Source organism: Chiloscyllium plagiosum, unplaced genomic scaffold, assembly GCF_037043375.1.
Source record: "Chiloscyllium plagiosum isolate Xiang-an unplaced genomic scaffold, Cpla_swu_hap1 HiC_scaffold_47, whole genome shotgun sequence".
NCBI lineage: Eukaryota > Metazoa > Chordata > Chondrichthyes > Orectolobiformes > Hemiscylliidae > Chiloscyllium > Chiloscyllium plagiosum.
Genome location: NW_028270185.1, coordinates 5,905,287 through 5,924,711, shown reverse-complemented (window position 1 = coordinate 5,924,711; position 19,425 = coordinate 5,905,287). Strand labels below are relative to the sequence as shown.

Here is a 19,425-nt window from a genome sequence, read left to right as displayed (position 1 = left end):
CGCTCCAGGGAAAACAGCCCCAGGATCACGGACCAAAGGATCTGTTTCCATGCTGTACAACTCTATATCCTGAATTAATCCAGTGTTTGTGAATCACTTACTCTTTGTAGGAGTAAGACACCATATCCAGAGGAACAATGTATTTGAGAGAGAAATGTGAATGTGAGAGCCCACCTCATGTTAACAAGATCTCGCAGTGTCTAATAATTAATATCACGCTGTGACACCATGTTCAGAGTAAATAGGAAGCTCCCTGTGAAGACTCCCGTGATTTATGTTTGTTACAGCTGTCACAGATCCATTTACTCTCTGTCTCCCAAAAGAGTTAGAGCCTCCAAACTGTGGGAGTTAAAGGAAAGCAGGTAAATTAGGCACACCATTCCAGTAAATCAGACAGAGGCATCATCCACAAGCTCATCATAGTCCCTGCTGTTTGGTGACAGGGGTGTGTGAGCAGACAGTGCAGCCTCAGCTTTCCACCCCAGCACCCACGCCTCTCCGCAGAGATTTGTTACTTGCCTCTGAAACCCTTCACAGGTCTCCTCGCTCAGTATGCATTTTGTTTTATTTATTTGCATGATGTGGGCATTGCTGGCTAGGCCAGCATCTATTACCCAGAAGAGTCAAGCACATTGCAGTGGGTCAGGAACCACATGTGGGCCAGACCAGGTAAGGATGGCAGTTTCCTCCCCTAAAGGACTTTAGTGAACACATTGGGTTTTTTCGACAATTGGTTCATGGTCATCATTAGACTCTTAATTCCAGATTTTTTATTGGTTCATATTCCACAATCTGCCGTGGTGGGATTCGAACCCAGGCCCCTAGAACATTACCTGGGTCAACAACCTAGCAACCATATGACTAGGCCATCGCCTCCCTTTGGCGTAACAACTGAAAAGGCACCTTTAACCCTCATGCATGGTCATGCTTACAAACAATTTGCAGCAACCGAACTGCACACAGCAAGATCCCAAACACAGCAGTGCGTTAAGGACCACTTGAGGGCACTAACTCTTCAAGACAGAAGGTTCCCCTGATCACAGGGATCAAGGGGCTGACTGGCCTCCTTGCCTAAGAAATAGGAGCAGGATTAAATCCTTGAGCCTGCTCCACCATTCAAAATAGTAACAGCTGATCTTCTGTCCTAAGTCTGCTTTCCCATCCATTCCCCAATGGGAGGGTGCAGAGATTTAGCTATCTCTCCCTTAAATGGTGGAGCCTCCACAGCCATCTGGCATGGAGATTTCCAAAATTCCATAAACCTCAGTCAAGAAATTTCTCCTTATCTCAGTTTTACACAACAATCCCTTTGTCCTGAGATTGTGCCCCTGGGTTTTAAATTAGCCAGCAAATAGAATCAAGCTTTCAGCTTCTATTCTTGTCACATTCCTTCAGAATCTTTGTTTCAGTAAGGTCACCTCTCACCCTTCTACACTCCGGAGAATGCAGATCCAAGTTCCCCAAACTCTCATCCCAGACCCCAATCAAGCATATCTTTCACTGTACTGCCTCCAAGTTACTCTAAATCAAAATCCCACAGAGTATTCCAGGCAGGAAACCCTACACAATACTTTTAGAGTCGTAGAGCTGTACATCATGGAAACAGACCCTTCGGTCCAACTCGTCCATGTCGACCAGATATCCTAAATTAATCTCGCGCCAATTGCCTGCATTTGACCCATATCCCTCTAAATCCTTCCTATTCATATACCCATCCAGTTGCCTTTTAAATGTGGAGTTTGTACATTCTCCCCGTGTCTGTGTGGGTTCCCTCCGGGTGCTCCGGTTTCCTCCCACAGTCCAAAGATGTGCAGGTGAGGATGGTAAATTACCCATAGTGTTAGCTGCGTTAGTCAGGGGTAAATATAGGGTGGGGGAATGGGTCTGGGTGGGTTACTCTTCGGAGGGTCGGTGTGGATTTGTTGGGCCGAAGGTCCTGTTTCCATGCTGTGGTGAATCTAATCTAATCTAAATGCTCTCATTGTATCAGCTTCCACCACTTCCTATGGCGTGCCACCCTCTGCGTGAAAAAGTTGCTCCTTAGGTCCCTTTTAAATCTTTCCCCTCTTGAACCGAAGGATCTGTTTCCGTGCTGCACATGTCTATGATACTATTCATGTACCCATCAGATTATTTCGGTATTTATGGAGAAGTCAATGGTGGTATTAACACTAAGCTATTAATCCAGAAACACAGCTACTGTCCTGGATACAAATCCTGCCAGGGTGGAAATGGAATCTGGAATTACAGAGGCCCATAATGACCATGAAACCATTGTCAATTGTTGGAAAAACCCATCTGGTTCACTAATGCCCTAGAGGGAGGAAATCCGCAGTCCTTGTCTGGTCTGGCCTATATGCGACTCCAGACCCACAGCAATGGGGTTGACTCTTAACTGCCCCCTGGGTAATAAATGCTGGGCCTAGCCAGAGACTGAATCTTTAAAGAAGCTGCAATCCCCTTTGCAATAAAGTCCAACATGCCATTTATCTTCTTGCCAGCTTTTTACAACAAAAGCACAACACTGAGGATGCCGGCAATCTGAAATTAGAGCACACAATAAGGTGACAAAACTCAGCAGGTCAGATAACATCTGTGGAGAGAGAATTTGTTTCCCTCACAAGAGCGGAAAATAGATAATAAAATCTGCTCCCGCTCGTGAAAGGATCGAGAAGGAGGAGGCTTGAAATTAATTGGCAAGAAGAGGCAGACAGCGAAATGTGAAATAACGTTATCAAGCTGCACATTGTTAGGAATGCACCACCTGAGAGTTTGGTGAAGGCTGGTATCAGTTGAAACATTGAAAAGACTTTAATCTAAGAAGGACAATGGTGCAGGGTTACGGGGAGAAAGCAGGGGAGTGACACTCACCCGGAGAGCTCGGACAGACACGATGGGCTCAATATGACCGTAAGGTGTGGGAGTAGCAGTAGGTCACTCAGCCCATTGATGCTGCCTCGATGGGCAATAACGTTTGTTGGATGATCCTCAACTCCACTTTCCTACCTTGCCCCAGAATTTAATTGCTTACTGATTGAAAATCTGTTCATTTCAACTTCAAATATGACCAGCCTCGATGGTCCCCTGCAGTAAAGAATTGCACAGATTCACTACCATCTGCATTGTCACCATTTGGGCTGGTTCTTGAATAAAACATGCACTTTCTCTCTCTCTCTGTCTCTCTCTCTCTCTGTCTCTCTCTCTCTCACTGTCTCTCTCTGTCTCTCTCTCTCTCTGTCTCTCTCTCACTGTCTCTCTCTGTCTTTCTCTCTCTCTGTCTCTCTCTGTCTCTCTCTCTCTGTTTCTCTCTCACTGTCTCTCTCTGTCTTTCTCTCTCTCTGTTTCTCTCTGTCTGTCTCTCACTCTGTCTGTCTCTCTCTGTCTGTCTGCCTCTCTCTCTGACTCTGACTCTCTCTCCCTGTCTCTCTCTCTCTGCCTCTCGCTCTCTTTGCCTCTCTCTCTGTCTGTGTCTGTTTCTCTCTGTCTGTGTCTGTCTCTCTCTGTCTCTCTCCCTCTCTCTGACTCTCTCTCCCTGTCTCTCTTTCTCTGCATCTCACTCTTTCTCTCTCTCTCTGTTGCTCTCTCTCTCTCTCTCTCTGTTGCTCTCTCTCTCCCCTCCCACAGGTACTGGCTGACCTCCTGAGTGTTTCTTTTCTGTCCTTTGCACACACCCAAGATCTCGCAAATTAACACGTTCAAGATTCGCAGGCCTTAAAAAAAACACTTTTTGTTCTGTTCTTAATAACTGCATCGCTGTAAGATTCTGTAATCATCTGAACATCCATCCTTACAGCCTGGATCACAGTCAGCAAAGTCTGTGAAAGGCCGAACACCCAGAAAATCAGCTCATCCTCACTCTGTCTGTCTCCCTGTGTCCTCTAAATGCCCATTAAAAAGCACACTCACTATCTGTGACAATGGTGGTATTTCATGGCTGTGCTGTTTGAGGTGAAGGGCAGCGGTTCAGGGAAATGGGATTTCTCTCTCTTTCTCCTCTTGGTTACCAGGGTTACTGCTGGTAATTTAGGAGTGAACTGGAAAGTGTGAAGTTTGCAGGGTTGACCGAAGGAGCCTGCACTCCTGCAGTGGCATCTTCACATCCCCTCAAACACCCTGACGCCGTGTCGTTAAATCAAGGCCCCTCCCTACTTCCTCGGGCAGATGGAACCAACAGGAAACGTTACAGCCCAGAACGAGGCCATTCAGCCCCTTCTGGCTGTGCCAGTAAGACTAGACCATAGGACGTAGGAGCAGCAGCAGCCCATTGAGACTGTATGTGGACGATCTGGTCATTCTCAGCATCGCTGTGCGTCTGGAGTCATGGGTAGGCCCAAACCGGGTGAGGGTGACAGATTTGTCTCCCTAAAGGGTATTAGTGAATCAGATGGGTTTTTGTGACAATCGACATAGATGTAGGTGCAGTCACAACATTTGGAAAGGTACATGAACAGGAAGGGTTTAGAGGGACAAATGGGAATAGTTTCATTTCGGAAACCTGAGCAGAATGGACAAGTTGAACCAAAGGGTCTGTTTCTGTGCTGTACGACTCGACAAGTCTATTTTCCACTAGCCCCATAACCCTGATTCAGAATTGATTCGACTCCCTACAGTGTGGAAACAGGCCCTTCGGCCCAACACGTCCACACCGACCCTCCAAAGAGTAACCCACCCAGACTCATTCCCCTACCCTATACTTACTAATGCACCTAACTCTATGGGCAATTTAGCAAGACCAATCCACCCTAACCCACACAGACACGGGGAGAATGTGCAAACTCCACACAGACAGTCACCCGAGGCTGGAATCGAACCTAGGACCCTGGTGCTGTGAAGCAGCATTGCTAACCACTGAGCCACCGTACCTTGTGTGAGGTACTTCATCGAATACCTTTTGGAAGTCCAAACCCAACTCATCCCCTGGTTCCCCCTGAAGTCACGTGTAGGCCAGGTCACAAAAGGACGGCAGGTTACCTTCCCTGAAGGATATTAGTGAACCGGATGGGTTTTATGACAATGGTCACCATTGTTCCTTCTAGTTCCAAAATGCCATTTTCAAGTTTCACAGCCTGTTGGGATTTGAACCCCTGACCTGAGAGTATGAGTCTGAGGTTTTGGATTGACAGTCTGATGACAGTATCATTACATCATCATGTCACAACTTAAGAACAGAAGCCAATAATTTTCATCACGTTTCCCCACCCTGTTCACTGTCCCCTTCCAGACTCTTCCAACCCATTGACCAGTTGGCAGCACTTTCCAAACTGTGACCTTTACCCTTGAGAGGGACACAAGCGATGTTGTGTACGCTGGACTGTCACTTTAAGAGTCCAATCATAATGATGTCATTGGCTGTTTTGGAGGGAAACGGCTCAGTCTAACTTGTTGCCTTAGAGCCTGAATGTCTCTTAGCTGTTCCTTTTTTTACTCACTCATGGGATGAGGGTGTTGATGGCTAGTAACAGTATTGTGGGTCCCTGGCTAGTACAGGCATGATGGGTTGGATGGCCTCCTTCTGTACTATAAATTTCTATGATTTTACATATATTCATGAATTAGGGTCGAGAGTGTGGTGCTGGAAAAGCACAGCCGGTCAGGCAGCATCCGAGGAGCAGAAAAATCGATGTTTTGGGCATAAGCCCTTCATCCAGAAATGATGCCTGACTTTCTGCGCTTTTCCAGCACCACACTCTGGACTCTGATCTCCAGCATCTGCAGTCCTCACTTTCTCCATATTGATGATTTAGATAAGGGAACTAAACGTAATATCTCCCAAGTTTGCAGATGCTGGAAAGTTGGTTGGGAGGGTGAGCTGTGAGGATACAGAGATGATTCAGTGTGATTTAGACCAGTTGAGAGAGGGAGCAGATGCAGTATAATTTACATAAATGGAATGTTATTTACTTGGGGAGCAAAAACAGGAAGGCAGATTATTATCGGAATAGTAATAGATTGAGAAAGGAGGAAGTTCACCAAGACCTGGGAGTCCCTAAAAGCACGGTGCAGAACTTAAAATGGAATATCATAGTGAGAGGGTTGGAGTACAGAAGCTGGGATGTCTTACTGCAATTATACAGGGTCTTGGTGAGGCCACCCCTGGAGTACTATGTGCAGTTTTGTTCTCCTTATCTGAGGGAGGATGTTCTGGTGATGGAGGGAGTGCAGTGAGGGGTTACCAGACTGATTCCTGGGATGGCAGGACTGAGGAATGAGGAGAGACTGGATCGGTCAAGACTGTATTCAACACAGGTCAGAGGGATGAGGAGGGGCAAACACAGGAAGAATATTCCCACAGACCAGAGGGTTACAGTCCAAGGACAGAGAGTGATGGTGGAGGGTTGTTTTTCAGACTGGAGGCCTGTGACCAGGGGAGTGCCACTAGGATCGGTGCTGGGCCCTCTACTTTTTGCCATTTATATAAATGATTTGGATGTGAGCATAAGAGGTACAGTTAGTAGGTTAGCAGATGACACCAAAATTGGAGGTGGAGTGGACAGCGGAGAGGGTTACCTCAGATTACAACAGGATCTTGACCAGATGGGCCAATGGGCTGAGAAGTGGCAGATGGAGTTTAATTCAGATAAATGTGAGGTGCTGCATTGTGGGAACGCAAATCTCAGCAGGACTTATACACTTAATGGCAAGGTCCTAGGGAGTGTTGCTGAACAAAGAGACCTTGGAGTGCAGGTTCATAGCTCCTTGAAAGTGGAGTCACAGGTAGATAGGATAGTGAAGGCGTTTGGTATGCTTTCCTTTATTGGTCAGAGTATTGATTACAGGAGTTGGGAGGTCATGTTGCGGCTGTACAGGACATTGGTTAGGCCACTGTTGGAATATTGCGTGCAATTCTGGTCTCCTTCCTATCGGAAAGATGTTGTGAAACTTGAAAGGGTTCAGAAAAGATTTACAAGGATGTTGCCAGAGTTGGAGGATTTAAGCTATAGGGAGAGGTTGAACAGGCTGGGGCTGTTTTCCCTGGAGCGTCGGAGGCTGAGGGGTGATCTTATAGAGGTTTATAAAATTATGAGGGACATGGATAGGATAAATAGACAAAGTCTTTTCACTGGGGTCGGGGAGTCCAGAACAAGAGGGCATAGGTTTAGGGTGAGAGGGGAAAGATATAAAAGAGACCTAAGGGGCAATGTTTTCACACAGAGGGTGGTGCGTGTATGGAATGAGCTGCCAGAGGATGTGGTGGAGGCTGGTATAATTACAACATTTAAGAGGCATTTAGATGGGTATATGAATAGGAAGGGTTTGGAGGGATATGGGCCAGGTGCTGGCAGGTGGGACTAGATTGGGTTGGGATATCTGGTCGGCATGGACGGGTTGGACCGAAGGGTCTGTTTCCGTGCTGTACATCTCTATGACTCTATGGACTGAGATGGGGAGAAATGTCTTCGCCCAGAGACTGGGGGAGTCTCTGGAATTCTCAGTCACAGAAAGCAGTTGAGAGAGAAACATTGAATATTTTCAAGGAGTTAGATATAATTCTTAGGGCTAAAGGGATCAAAGGGTATGGGGGAGAAAGTGGGAACACGGGGCCGAGTTGGATGATCAGCTGTGCTCATATTGAATGGTGGAGCAGGCCCGAGGGGCTGAATGGCCTACTCCTGCTTCTCTTCTCTTTGTTTCTAAAACTGCTGGAGAAACTCAGTAGGTCTGGCAGTACCAGTGGAGAGAGAAACAGAGTTAATGTCTCGAGTCTGATATGACTCTTGCTCAGGACTGTGTTGTCAGTGTTCTGAAGAAGACCAACATTAACTCTGTTTCTGATGCTGCCAGACCTGCTGAGTTTCTCCAGCATTCTTCAAAGGTGAGTTGAATTAAGATACAGGTCAGCCATGATCTCGTTGACAGGCGGTACAGACCTGATGGGCTGAATGGCATCCTTCTGTTCCTGATTGGGCACAGAGTGAAGCTGACTTGGGGGTGGGGGTGGGGGTGGGGGTGGGGATCACGCCACAAGCACTAAGGGTCCAGATCAGCTCCAGCCCCAGGGAACGCGAGTCTACTCTCCTCGGAGTCTGGGTGGCTCGCTGGAGCACATCCCTCCCTCCCTCACGCTCCCTCTCTCCCTTCATCCTTTCCTTCTCCTTCTCCCCCTCCCTCCCTCCTCCTCCCCGCCCCCTCTCTTCCTCACTCCCTCTCCATCTCCCTCCCTTTTCCCCTCCCTCTCTTCCCCCTCCCTCCACTCTCTCTTCCTCCCACTCCCCCTCTCCGTCCCGCTCCTCTCTCCCTCTCTCTCCCCTTCCCTCCCTCCCCCTCACTTCCTCCCACTCCCCCCTCCCTCCCTCTCCTCTCTCCCTCTCTCTCCCCTTCCCTCCCTCCCCTCTCCCTTCCTCCCACTCCCCACTCTCCCTCCCTCCCACACCCCCCTCTCCCTCCCTCTCTCTCCCCTTCCCTCCCTCCCCTCTCCCTTCCTCCCACTCCCCCCTCTCCCTCTCTCTCCCCTTCCCTCCCTCCCTGCTCCCTTGTCCCTTCCTCCCACTCCCCCTCCCTCTTCTTGCCTCCCTCCCCTCTCCCCCTCCCTTCCTCCCACTCCCCTTCTCCCTCTCTCTCCCCTCCCCTCCATCCCCTCTTCCCCCCCTCCCTTCCTCCCACTCACCCCTCTCCCGCTCTCCCCTTCCCTCCCTCTCTCTCATCTTCCCTCCCTCACCCCCTCCCTCCCTTGCCCCTTCCCTCTCCCTCTCCCTCCCCTCTCACATTTCTCCCTCTCCCTTCGTCTCTCTCCCCCACTCGCTCTCCCTCCCTTCCTCCTTCCTCCCTTGTACCTTCCTCCACCTCTCACCCTCCCTCCGTCTTCCTTCCCCCCCCTCCCCTCTCCCCCTCCCCCAGCTGTGAGCTGTTTCTCAGGGGCACTGACAAACCCCCACCCGGGTCTATCCCTGATCTGCCTCTGTTACCAGCAAATCCCCGTGAGCTTCTCAACCTCCCGATCGCTAACAATCACTCTCCCAGAAACTGGGTCACCTTTGGGAGCGGAGGGGGAGGTGTGTGGACAGGGGGCAGATTCTGGGGGAAGGCAGGAGGAGATGGGGAGAAGGGGCAGGGAGAGAGGAGCAGGGGACAAGTAGAAATATTATGTGAGCAAAGTGAGATTTGCATTAAAAGTGTGTGTGTGAGGGTGGGGAGGTGTGTGTGTGAGGGTGGGGAGGTGAGTGTGTGTGTGAGGGTGGGGAGGTGAGTGTGTGTGAGGGTGGGGAGGTGTGTGTGGGGGTGGGAATGTGTGTGTGTGAGGGTGGGGAGGTGTGTGTGTGTGAGGGTGGGGAGGTGTGTGTGTGTGAGGGTGGGGAGGTGAGTGTGTGTGAGGGTGGGGAGGTGTGTGTGTGTGTGAGGGTGGGGAGGTGTGTGTGTGTGGGTGGGGAGGTGAGTGTGTGTGTGTGGGTGGGGAGGTGAGTGTGTGAGGGTGGGGAGGTGTGTGTGTGAGGGTGGGGAGGTGTGTGTGTGTGTGAGGGTGGGGAGGTGTGTGTGAGGGTGGGGAGGTGTGTGTGTGTGTGAGGGTGGGGAGGTGTGTGTGTGTGGGTGGGGAGGTGAGTGTGTGTGGGTGCGGAGGTATGTGTGTGTGAGGGTGGGGAGGTGTGTGTGTGTGGGTGGGGAGGTGTGTGTGTGTGTGAGGGTGGGGAGGTGTGTGTGTGTGAGGGTGGGGAGGTGTGTGTGTGTGTGAGGGTGGGGAGGTGTGTGTGTGTGGGTGGGGAGGTGAGTGTGTGTGGGTGGGGAGGTGTGTGTGTGTGTGAGGGTGGGGAGGTGTGTGTGTGTGTGGGTGGGGAGGTGAGTGTGTGTGTGAGGGTGGGGAGGTGAGTGTGTGTGAGGGTGGGGAGGTGTGTGTGTGTGAGGGTGGGGAGGTGTGTGTGGGGGTGGGAATGTGTGTGTGTGAGGGTGGGGAGGTGTGTGTGTGAGGGTGGGGAGGTGTGTGTGTGGGTGGGGAAGTGTGTATGTGAGGGTGGGGAGATGTGTGTGAGGGTGGGTAGGTGAGTGTGTGTGTGAGGGTGGGGAGGTGTGTGTGTGCGAGGGTGGGGAGGTGTGTGTGGGGGTGGGAATGTGTGTGTGTGAGGGTGGGGAGATGTGTGTGAGGGTGGGGAGGTGAGTGTGTGTGTGAGGGTGGGGAGGTGTGTGTGTGGGTGGGGAGGTGTGTATGTGAGGGTGGGGAGATGTGTGTGAGGGTGGGGAGGTGAGTGTGTGTGTGAGGGTGGGGAGGTGTGTGTGTGTGAGGATGGGGAGGTGTGTGTGTGAGGGTGGGGAGGTGTGTGTGTGTGTGAGGATGGGGAGGTGTGTGTGTGAGGGTGGGGAGGTGTGTGTGTGTGTGAGGATGGGGAGGTGTGTGTGTGTGTGAGGGTGGGGAGGTGTGTGTGTGTGAGGATGGGGAGGTGTGTGTGTGAGGGTGGGGAGGTGTGTGTGTGTGTGAGGATGGGGAGGTGTGTGTGTGTGAGGGTGGGGAGGTGTGTGTGTATGTGAGGGTAGGGAGTGTGTGTGAGGGTGGGGAGGTGTGTGTGTGTGAGTGTGGGGAGGTATGTGTGGGTGGGGAGGCTTGTGCGTGTGTGGGTGGGGAGGTGTGTGTGAGGGTGGGGATGTGTGTATGAGGGAGGGGAGGTGTGTGTGTGAGGGTGGGGAGGTGTGTGTGTGAGGGTGGGGAGATGCATGTGTGAGTGGTGTAGGTGTGTTGGGGTGTGTGCGAGGGTGAGGTGGTGTGTTGGGGGGGTTTGTGGGATGGTGAGGTGGTGTGTTGGGGGCGTGTGTGCGAGGGTGAGGTGGTGTGTTGGGGGCGTGTGTGCGAGGGTGAGGTGGTGTGTTGGGGGCGTGTGTGCGAGGGTGAGGTGGTGTGTTGGGGGGGTTTGTGGGAGGGTGAGGTGGTGTGTTGGGGGGGTGTGTGCGAGGGTGAGGTGGTGTGTTGGGGGCGTGTGTGCGAGGGTGAGGTGGTGTGTTGGGGGCGTGTGTGCGAGGGTGAGGTGATGTGTTGGGGAGGTGTGTGGGAGTGTGAGGTGGTGTGTTGGGGGGGGTGTGTGCGAGGGTGAGGTGGTGTGTTGGGGGCGTGTGTGCGAGGGTGAGGTGGTGTGTTGGGGGCGTGTGTGCGAGGGTGAGGTGGTGTGTTGGGGGGGTTTGTGGGAGGGTGAGGTGGTGTGTTGGGGGGGTTTGTGGGAGGGTGAGGTGGTGTGTTGGGGGGGTTTGTGGGAGGGTGAGGTGGTGTGTTGGAGGTGTGTGTGCGAGGGTGAGGTGGTGTGTTGGGGTGTGTGCGAGGGTGAGGTGGTGTGTTGGGGGGGTGTGTGCGAGGGTGAGGTGGTGTGTTGGGGGCGTGTGTGCGAGGGTGAGGTGGTGTGTTGGGGGGGTTTGTGGGAGGGTGAGGTGGTGTGTTGGAGGTGTGTGTGCGAGGGTGAGGTGGTGTGTTGGGGGGGTGTGTGCGAGGGTGAGGTGGTGTGTTGGGGGGGTGTGTGCGAGGGTGAGGTGGTGTGTTGGGGGCGTGTGTGCGAGGGTGAGGTGGTGTGTTGGGGGGGTTTGTGGGATGGTGAGGTGATGTGTTGGGGAGGTGTGTGGGAGGGTGAGGTGGTGTGTTGGGGGCGTGTGTGCGAGGGTGAGGTGATGTGATGGGGAGGTGTGTGGGAGGGTGAGGAGATGTGTGTGTGTTGGGGGAGGGATGTTGTGGGGGTGGGGGTGAGCTAGATTTTCTGAACGTCTTTGCGCCAGACAGGCTGTACTGAGCTAGCCAGAAGCTCATGGTCATTTAACCTGGTCCTGTTAAATTGTAAATCGTTTGAATTAAAAAATAAGTTTATTCACAATTTTTAAAACAAGTATTATTCTATTCCTGTTGACGAATTGAATTTGATCTTTATTTAGTTTATAACCCAATATTTTTTGATTGAGGGAAAGGGTGACTTTGGAACTGATTCCCTCAGTTCCATCATTTCTGAGCTAATTTCTGGGGCTTCATCAATAATTCCTGTTTTTTTTGGGGGAGGGTTTGAAATAAATTGAAAATGACCTCTCTCTCCTCTGTGCTGCCTGTTTACAATTCACTGTTAAGTTCAGAAGCAGTGGTGGGGTCTGTATGGGAGTGTGTGTGTGAGAGAGAGAATCAGGGCAGAATCATGTGTCTCAAATCCTCCTGCAATGCCCAGAATAACATTGAAAGACAGAGAGAGAGAGAGAGAGAGAGACCGCTTAAAGCAAGCTGAAGCAGGAGATCTCCCCTGAATGAGATGCTGAGACAAGAGAGTAATATTGCTTTAATAGAAGAGAGAGAGAGAGAGAGAGAGAGAGAGAAAGAGAGAGAGAGGATTTAAATCAGGATTGAGTTTCCTCGGACCGAGACTGAACAGGCTACAATGTCTCTCTCCTGCAAAATAAGCTGCTGAAACTGGAGATTTCAACACGGAGATTTCTTTTGAGGTAAGATTATTGAAGGTTGAATGAAGGCTGAATTTACTCGCAAGTCAGTTGTGATCCCATTGAATGGTAGAATTGAGCTAAGGGGCGGAATGGCCTCCTTCTGTTCCCAGGGGCAGACCTACACTAAACCAAAGCATCGTACTCCAGTGCATTACAGATCTGCCCCACTTAGCAGTGCCTTTCAAGCCACTAAAGGTTTTAGTCTGGGGTAGGGTCTGGGGTAGGAGGTAGAGGGAAGGTAATGGCCTAGTGGTATTATCTCCAGACTGGTGTTAATCCAGGGTGAAAATGAGGTCTGCAGATGCTGGAGATCAGAGTCAAAATTAGAGTGGTGCTAGAAAAGCACAGCACCCGAGGAGCAGGAGAATCGATGTTTTGGGCAAAAGCCCTTCATCAGGAATTAATTCACCTGTTATTAATCCAGGTCATGTTGCTGGGGAGAAAATCCGAAATAACTGCGGATGGAGGAAATCAGAAACATAGTGAATGGACTCAGGTGGACCTACGAGTCTGGGGCTGTTAACCTGAGTCAAATCAGGAAAGCCCTAACTGACCAATATAACCAGGAGGTGGCATTGGGCCGTGGAGGGGGTCATTAGGGCCGACTGCCTGCCCCTCTTCCGCGGTTACATTAGGACCCGGGTGTCCTTGGAGAAGGAGCACGCGGTGTCCACCAACACCCTGGAGTTGTTCAGGGAGAGGTGGGCGCCGCAGGGAGTGGAGTGCATCATTTCTCCCTCCAACTCTATTTTGATTTAACCCCTGTCCTCCCCTTCACTGTTTGATCACACAGCACTGCCCTTTGATGTGAAGGGCACTGCTTGTCACTGGCCACTCGGGTGTTTCCTTTCTTCCTGGTGGTGGAAACTGAATAAAGGTTCATGCACCTTGTGTCTTACACCTGCACACACACAACATGGGGGCTGGGGAAAAGGTGAGCATTACCGCAGTTTGGGGGTTTAAAAAAAAATATATATATATATAACCAGGAGGTACACTGACTGAGATCAGTTTGAAAGTCAATATCAAGCTTTCTGATCATGGAGCTCCCAATGAGTTCTGAGAATAGAAATGTTGCACTAGGATCTTAAAGTCTTTTTACAGAAAACTGGTAGATTGTGTATTTGTATTAGGTTCAGTATACCCAGGCAAAAGCATAAGGACACACTACTGCTTGTCAGAGGCTGACTGTGGAAGGAAGCGTTTGTTTTGTATAAAAAAGATCCTATTCTTCGCAAAATTACCATATAATTTCTTGAAAGCATCAGTGTTAAAACTGCAATGTAATTATTTATAGATCCTTTTTAAAGGTGGTGACTGGTTAAGTGTTAAAAAAAAAAGAACCAGGAGGATTCGAACATCCTCAGTTCAGGAGACTGACTCCGAGCTGGTAATGAGTAAATAAAAGGGTGACTGGGTGATGGGATGCTGGCCTCTATTTCACAAACAAAACCAGAAGTAGCTCAGCAGCTCTGACAGCATGTGTGCAGAGAGAAATCAGAGTTAACATTTCAAGTTCAAGTGACCCTTCTTCAGATCTCTGTCTTTCTCTCTCCACAAATACTGCCAGAGCTGCTGAGCTTTTCCAGCCTGTTCTGTTTCTGGGATCTGGGTTCAAACCGCATGTGCGCTGGAATTTCAATTGGATCTATTTACCCGGAATTAAGAATCTAATGATGATCCCTATCAACTGCCCAATGTCACCACCTGGGTCACTAATGCCATTAAGGCAGGGAAATCTGCCAACCTTACCTGGACTGGCCTACACGTGACTCCAGACCCACAGCAATGTGGTTGACTCTTAACTGCCCTCCGTGACCCACCCCCTGAATGAAACTCTAAAAAAGTCCTCCTCGCCCTTGTACCCCTGAGTTGGGTGGGGTGTGGGGACTTGGTGACGTGCGCTGACCCTCGGCCCTGCTCTTTCAGGTGACGCCTGTGGAAGGAAGAACACTCTATCGATCGACATGTCCAGAGAGCAGCGGGAGGCGAGGTCCAGTGGATGTTCCAGGGTGACCTGTAAGTTCTTTGGTGAGGTTTGAAGAGGGAGGGAGGGAGTTGCAGGACACCCCAGCGAGCCCACTTGTAGCTAAATCAAACTGGGGAACGTTGCCATGGATACAAGGACGCACCCTTGGATATAGATCTACAGATTGTAGGACATTCCAATTGGTTGTTACATTTCCCTGTGTTAAAACAGGGCCTCCACAAACAGTTAGCTGAGTGATCGATCAAACCTATTGTTGGATTCGAGATTCACAGGGGGGAGACAGTGCTCCCCTGCTCTTGTTTGAAGCCCCGCACGTTTTACTAAACATTCACCTGAGCTGGGACTTCAGGTCCAGGTCTCAAAGAAGAAACAGACCTCTTGTCAGTGCGGCGCTCCCTCAGCAATGACCCTCTGACAGTGCGGCACTCCCTCAGTACTGACTCTCTGACAGTACAGCACTGCCTTAGTACTGAGCCTCTGACAGTGCGGCACTCCCTCAGTACTGACTCTCTGACAGTACAGCACTGCCTCAGTACTGAGCCTCTGACAGTGCGGCACTCCCTCAGTACTGACTCTCTGACAGTACAGCACTGCCTCAGTACTGAGCCTCTGACAGTGCGGCACTCCCTCAGTACTGACTCTCTGACAGTACAGCACTGCCTCAGTACTGAGCCTCTGACAGTGCGGCACTCCCTCAGTACTGACCCCTCCGACAGTGCGGCACTCCCTCAGCACTGACCCCTCCGACAGTGCAGCATTCCCTCAGCACGGACCCTCTGACAGTACGGCACTGCCTCAGTACTGACCCCTCCGACAGTGCAGCATTCCCTCAGCACGGACCCTCTGACAGTACGGCACTGCCTCAGTACTGACCCCTCCGACAGTGCAGCATTCCCTCAGCACTGACCCTCTGACAGTACGGCACTGCCTCAGCACTGACCCTCCAACTGTGCAGCACTCCCTCAGTACTGACCCCTCCGACAGTGCAGCACTCCCTCAGTGCTGACTCTCCGACAGTGCGGCACTCCCTCAGTACTGACCCCTCCGACAGTGCAGCACTCCCTCAGTACTGACCCTCCGACAGTGCGGCACTCCCTCAGTACTGACCCCTCCGACAGTGCGGCACTCCCTCAGCACTGACCCCTCCGACAGTGCGGCACTCCCTCAGTACTGACCCCTCCGACAGTGCAGCACTCCCTCAGTACTGACCCTCCGACAGTGCGGCACTCCCTCAGTACTGACCCTCCGACAATGCGACACTCACTCAGCACTGACCCTCTGACAGTGCAGCACTCCCTCAGCACTGACCCTCCGACAGTGCGGCACTCCCTCAGCACTGACCCTCCGACAGTGCGGCACTCCCTCAGCACTGACCCTCCGACAGTGCGGCACTCCCTCAGTGCTGACTCTCCGACAGTGCAGCAGTCCCTCAGCACTGACCCTCTGACAGTACGGCACACCCTCAGTACTGATCCTCCAACAGTGCAGCACTCCCTCAGCACTGACCCTCTGACAGTGCAGCACTCCCTCAGTGCTGACTCTCCGACAGTGCGGCACTCCCTCAGTACTGACCCCTCCGACAGTGCAGCACTCCCTCAGTACTGACCCTCCGACAGTGCGGCACTCCCTCAGTACTGACCCCTCCGACAGTGCAGCACTCCCTCAGTACTGACCCTCCGACAGTGCGGCACTCCCTCAGTACTGACCCCTCCGACAGTGCAGCACTCCCTCAGTACTGACCCTCCGACAGTGCGGCACTCCCTCAGCACTGACCCCTCCGACAGTGCGGCACTCCCTCAGTACTGACCCCTCCGACAGTGCAGCACTCCCTCAGTACTGACCCTCTGACAGTGCGGCACTCCCTCAGCGCTGACCTTCCGACAGTGTGGCACTCCCTCAGCACTGACCCTCCAACAGTGCGGCAGTCCATCAGCACTGACGTTCCGACAGTGCAGCACTCCCTCAGCGCTGACCCTCCGATATTGCGGCACTCCCTCAGCACTGACCCTCCGACATTGCGGCACTCCCTCAGCACTGACCCTCCAACAGTGCGGAACTACCTCAGCACTGACCCTCCAACATTGTGGCATTCCCTCAGCACTGACCCTCCAACAGTGCAGCACTCCCTCAGCACTGACCCTCCAGCAGTGCGGAACTACCTCAGCACTGACCCTCCAACACTGTGGCACTCCCTCAGCACTGACTCTCTAACGGTACAGCACTCCCTCAATATTGACCCTCCGACAGTGCGGCGCTCACTCAGCACAGACCCTCCGACAGTGCGGCACTCTCTCAGCACAGACCCTCCGACAGTGCGGCACTCCCTCAGCACAGACCCTCCGACAGTGCGGCACTCTCTCAGCACTGACCCTCTGACAGTGCAGCACTCCCTCAGCACTGACCCTCCGACAATGCAGCACTCCGTCAGCACTGACCCTCTGACAGTGTGGCACTCCCTCAGCACTGAATCTCTGACGGTGCAGCACTCCCTCAGCACTGAGCCACTGACAGTGCGGCACTCCCTCAGCACTGACTCTCTAACGATACAGCACTCCCTCAATATTGACCCTCCGACAGTGCGGCGCTCACTCAGCACAGACCCTCCGACAGTGCGGCACTCCCTCAGCACAGACCCTCCAACAGTGCGGCACTCCCTCAGCACAGACCCTCCGACAGTGCGGCACTCCCTCAGCACAGACCCCCCGACAGTGTGGCACTCCCTCAGCACTGACCCTCTGACAGTGCCCACTCCCTCAGCACTGACCCTCCGACAATGCAGCACTCCGTCAGCACTGACCCTCCGACAGTGTGGCACTCCCTCAGCACTGAATCTCTGATGGTGCAGCACTCCCTCAGCACTGAGCCACTGACAGTGCGGCACTCCCTCAGCACTGACCCTCCGACAGTGCGGCTATCTCTCAGCACTGACCCTCCAACAGTGTGGTGCTCCTTTGACGCTGACCCTCCCTCAGTGCAGCACTCCCTCAGTACTGACCCCTCCGACAGTGCAGCATTCCCTCAGCACTGACCCTCCGACAGTGCGGCATTCCCTCAGCACTGACCCTCCGACAGTGCAGCACTCCCTCAGCACTGACCCTCTGACAGTGCAGCACTCCCTCAGCATTGACCCTCCGACAGTACGGCATTTCCTCAGCACTGACCCTCCGACAGTGCGGTGCTACCTCAGCACTGACCCTCCGACAGTGCGGTGCTCCCTCAGCACTGACCCTCCAACAGTGCGGCATTCCCTCAGCACTGACTCTCCGACAGTGCGGCACTCCCTATCCGACAGTGCGGCACTCCCTCAGCACTGACCCTCTGCCAGTGCAGCGCTCCCTCAGCACTGACCCTCTGACAGTGCAGCACTCCCTCATATCTGATCCTCCGACCGTGCGGCGCTCCCTCAGCGCTGATGCACCAACAATGCGGCAGTCCCTCAGAACTAACCCTCCGACAGTGCAGCACTCCCTCAGCACTGACCCTCTGACAGTGCAGCACTCCCTCAGCATTGACCCTCCGACAGTGCAGCACTCCCTCAGCACTGACCCTCTGACAGTGCGGCACTCCCTCAGCGCTGACCTTCCGACAGTGTGGCACTCACTCAGCACTGACCCTCCAACAGTGCGGCAGTCCATCAGCGCTGACCTTCCGACAGTGCAGCACTCCCTCAGCGCTGACCCTCCGACATTGCGGCACTCCCTCAGCACTGACCCTCCGACATTGCGGCACTCCCTCAGCACTGACCCTCCAACAGTGCGGAACTACCTCAGCACTGACCCTCCAACATTGTGGCATTCCCTCAGCACTGACCCTCCAACAGTGCAGCACTCCCTCAGCACTGACCCTCCAACAGTGCGGAACTACCTCAGCACTGACTCTCCAACACTGTGGCACTCCCTCAGCACTGACTCTCTAACGGTACAGCACTCCCTCAATATTGACCCTCCGACAGTGCGGCGCTCACTCAGCACAGACCCTCCGACAGTGCGGCACTCCCTCAGCACAGACCCTCCAACAGTGCGGCACTCCCTCAGCACAGACCCTCCGACAGTGCGGCACTCCCTCAGCACTGACCCTCCGACAGTGCAGCACTCTCTCAGCACTGACCCTCTGACAGTGCAGCACTCCCTCAGCACTGACCCTCCGACAATGCAGCACTCCGTCAGCACTGACCCTCCGACAGTGTGGCACTCCCTCAGCACTGAATCTCTGACGGTGCAGCACTCCCTCAACACTGAGCCACTGACAGTGCGGCACTCCCTCAGCACTGACTCTCTAACGGTACAGCACTCCCTCAATATTGACCCTCCGACAGTGCGGCGCTCACTCAGCACAGACCCTCCGACAGTGCGGCACTCCCTCAGCACAGACCCTCCAACAGTGCGGCACTCCCTCAGCACAGTCCCTCCGACAGTGCGGCACTCCCTCAGCACAGACCCTCCGACAGTGTGGCACTCCCTCAGCACTGACCCTCTGACAGTGCCCACTCCCTCAGCACTGACCCTCCGACAATGCAGCACTCCGTCAGCACTGACTCTCCGACAGTGTGGCACTCACTCAGTACTGAATCTCTGACGGTGCAGCACTCCCTCAGCACTGAGCCACTGACAGTGCGGCACTCCCTCAGCACAGACCCTCCGACAGTGCGGCTATCTCTCAGCACTGACCCTCCAACAGTGTGGTGCTCCTTTGACGCTGACCCTCCCTCAGTGCAGCACTCCCTCAGTACTGACCCCTCCGACAGTGCAGCATTCCCTCAGCACTGACCCTCCGACAGTGCGGCATTCCCTCAGCACTGACCCTCTGACAGTGCAGCACTTCCTCAGCACTGACCCTCTGACAGTGCGGCATTCCCTCAGCACTGACCCTCCGACAGTGCAGCACTCCCTCAGTACTGACCCTCTGCCAGTGCAGCACTCCCTCAGCACTGACCCTCTGACAGTGCAGCACTCCCTCAGCATTGACCCTCCAACAGTACCGCATTTCCTCAGCACTGACCCTCCAACAGTGCAGCACTCCCTCAGCACTGACCCTCTGACAGTGCAGCAATCCCT

The 19,425-nt window shown here is 53.1% G+C and overlaps 1 protein-coding gene across 1 annotated transcript in view; it reads left to right on the top strand.

The window, feature by feature from the left end:
• Positions 1–12,321: 12,321 nt before the first annotated feature.
• The window catches only part of numbl (NUMB like endocytic adaptor protein), a 130,345-nt gene continuing 123,241 nt past the window's right edge, over positions 12,322–19,425 (top strand). Inside the window, exons 1-2 of the mRNA XM_087983866.1 lie at positions 12,322–12,381; positions 14,311–14,400. Of these exons, the coding sequence (XP_087839992.1) occupies positions 14,349–14,400 (52 nt within the window). The 5' untranslated portion in view covers positions 12,322–12,381; positions 14,311–14,348. The remainder of the gene's footprint in view (positions 12,382–14,310; positions 14,401–19,425) is intronic.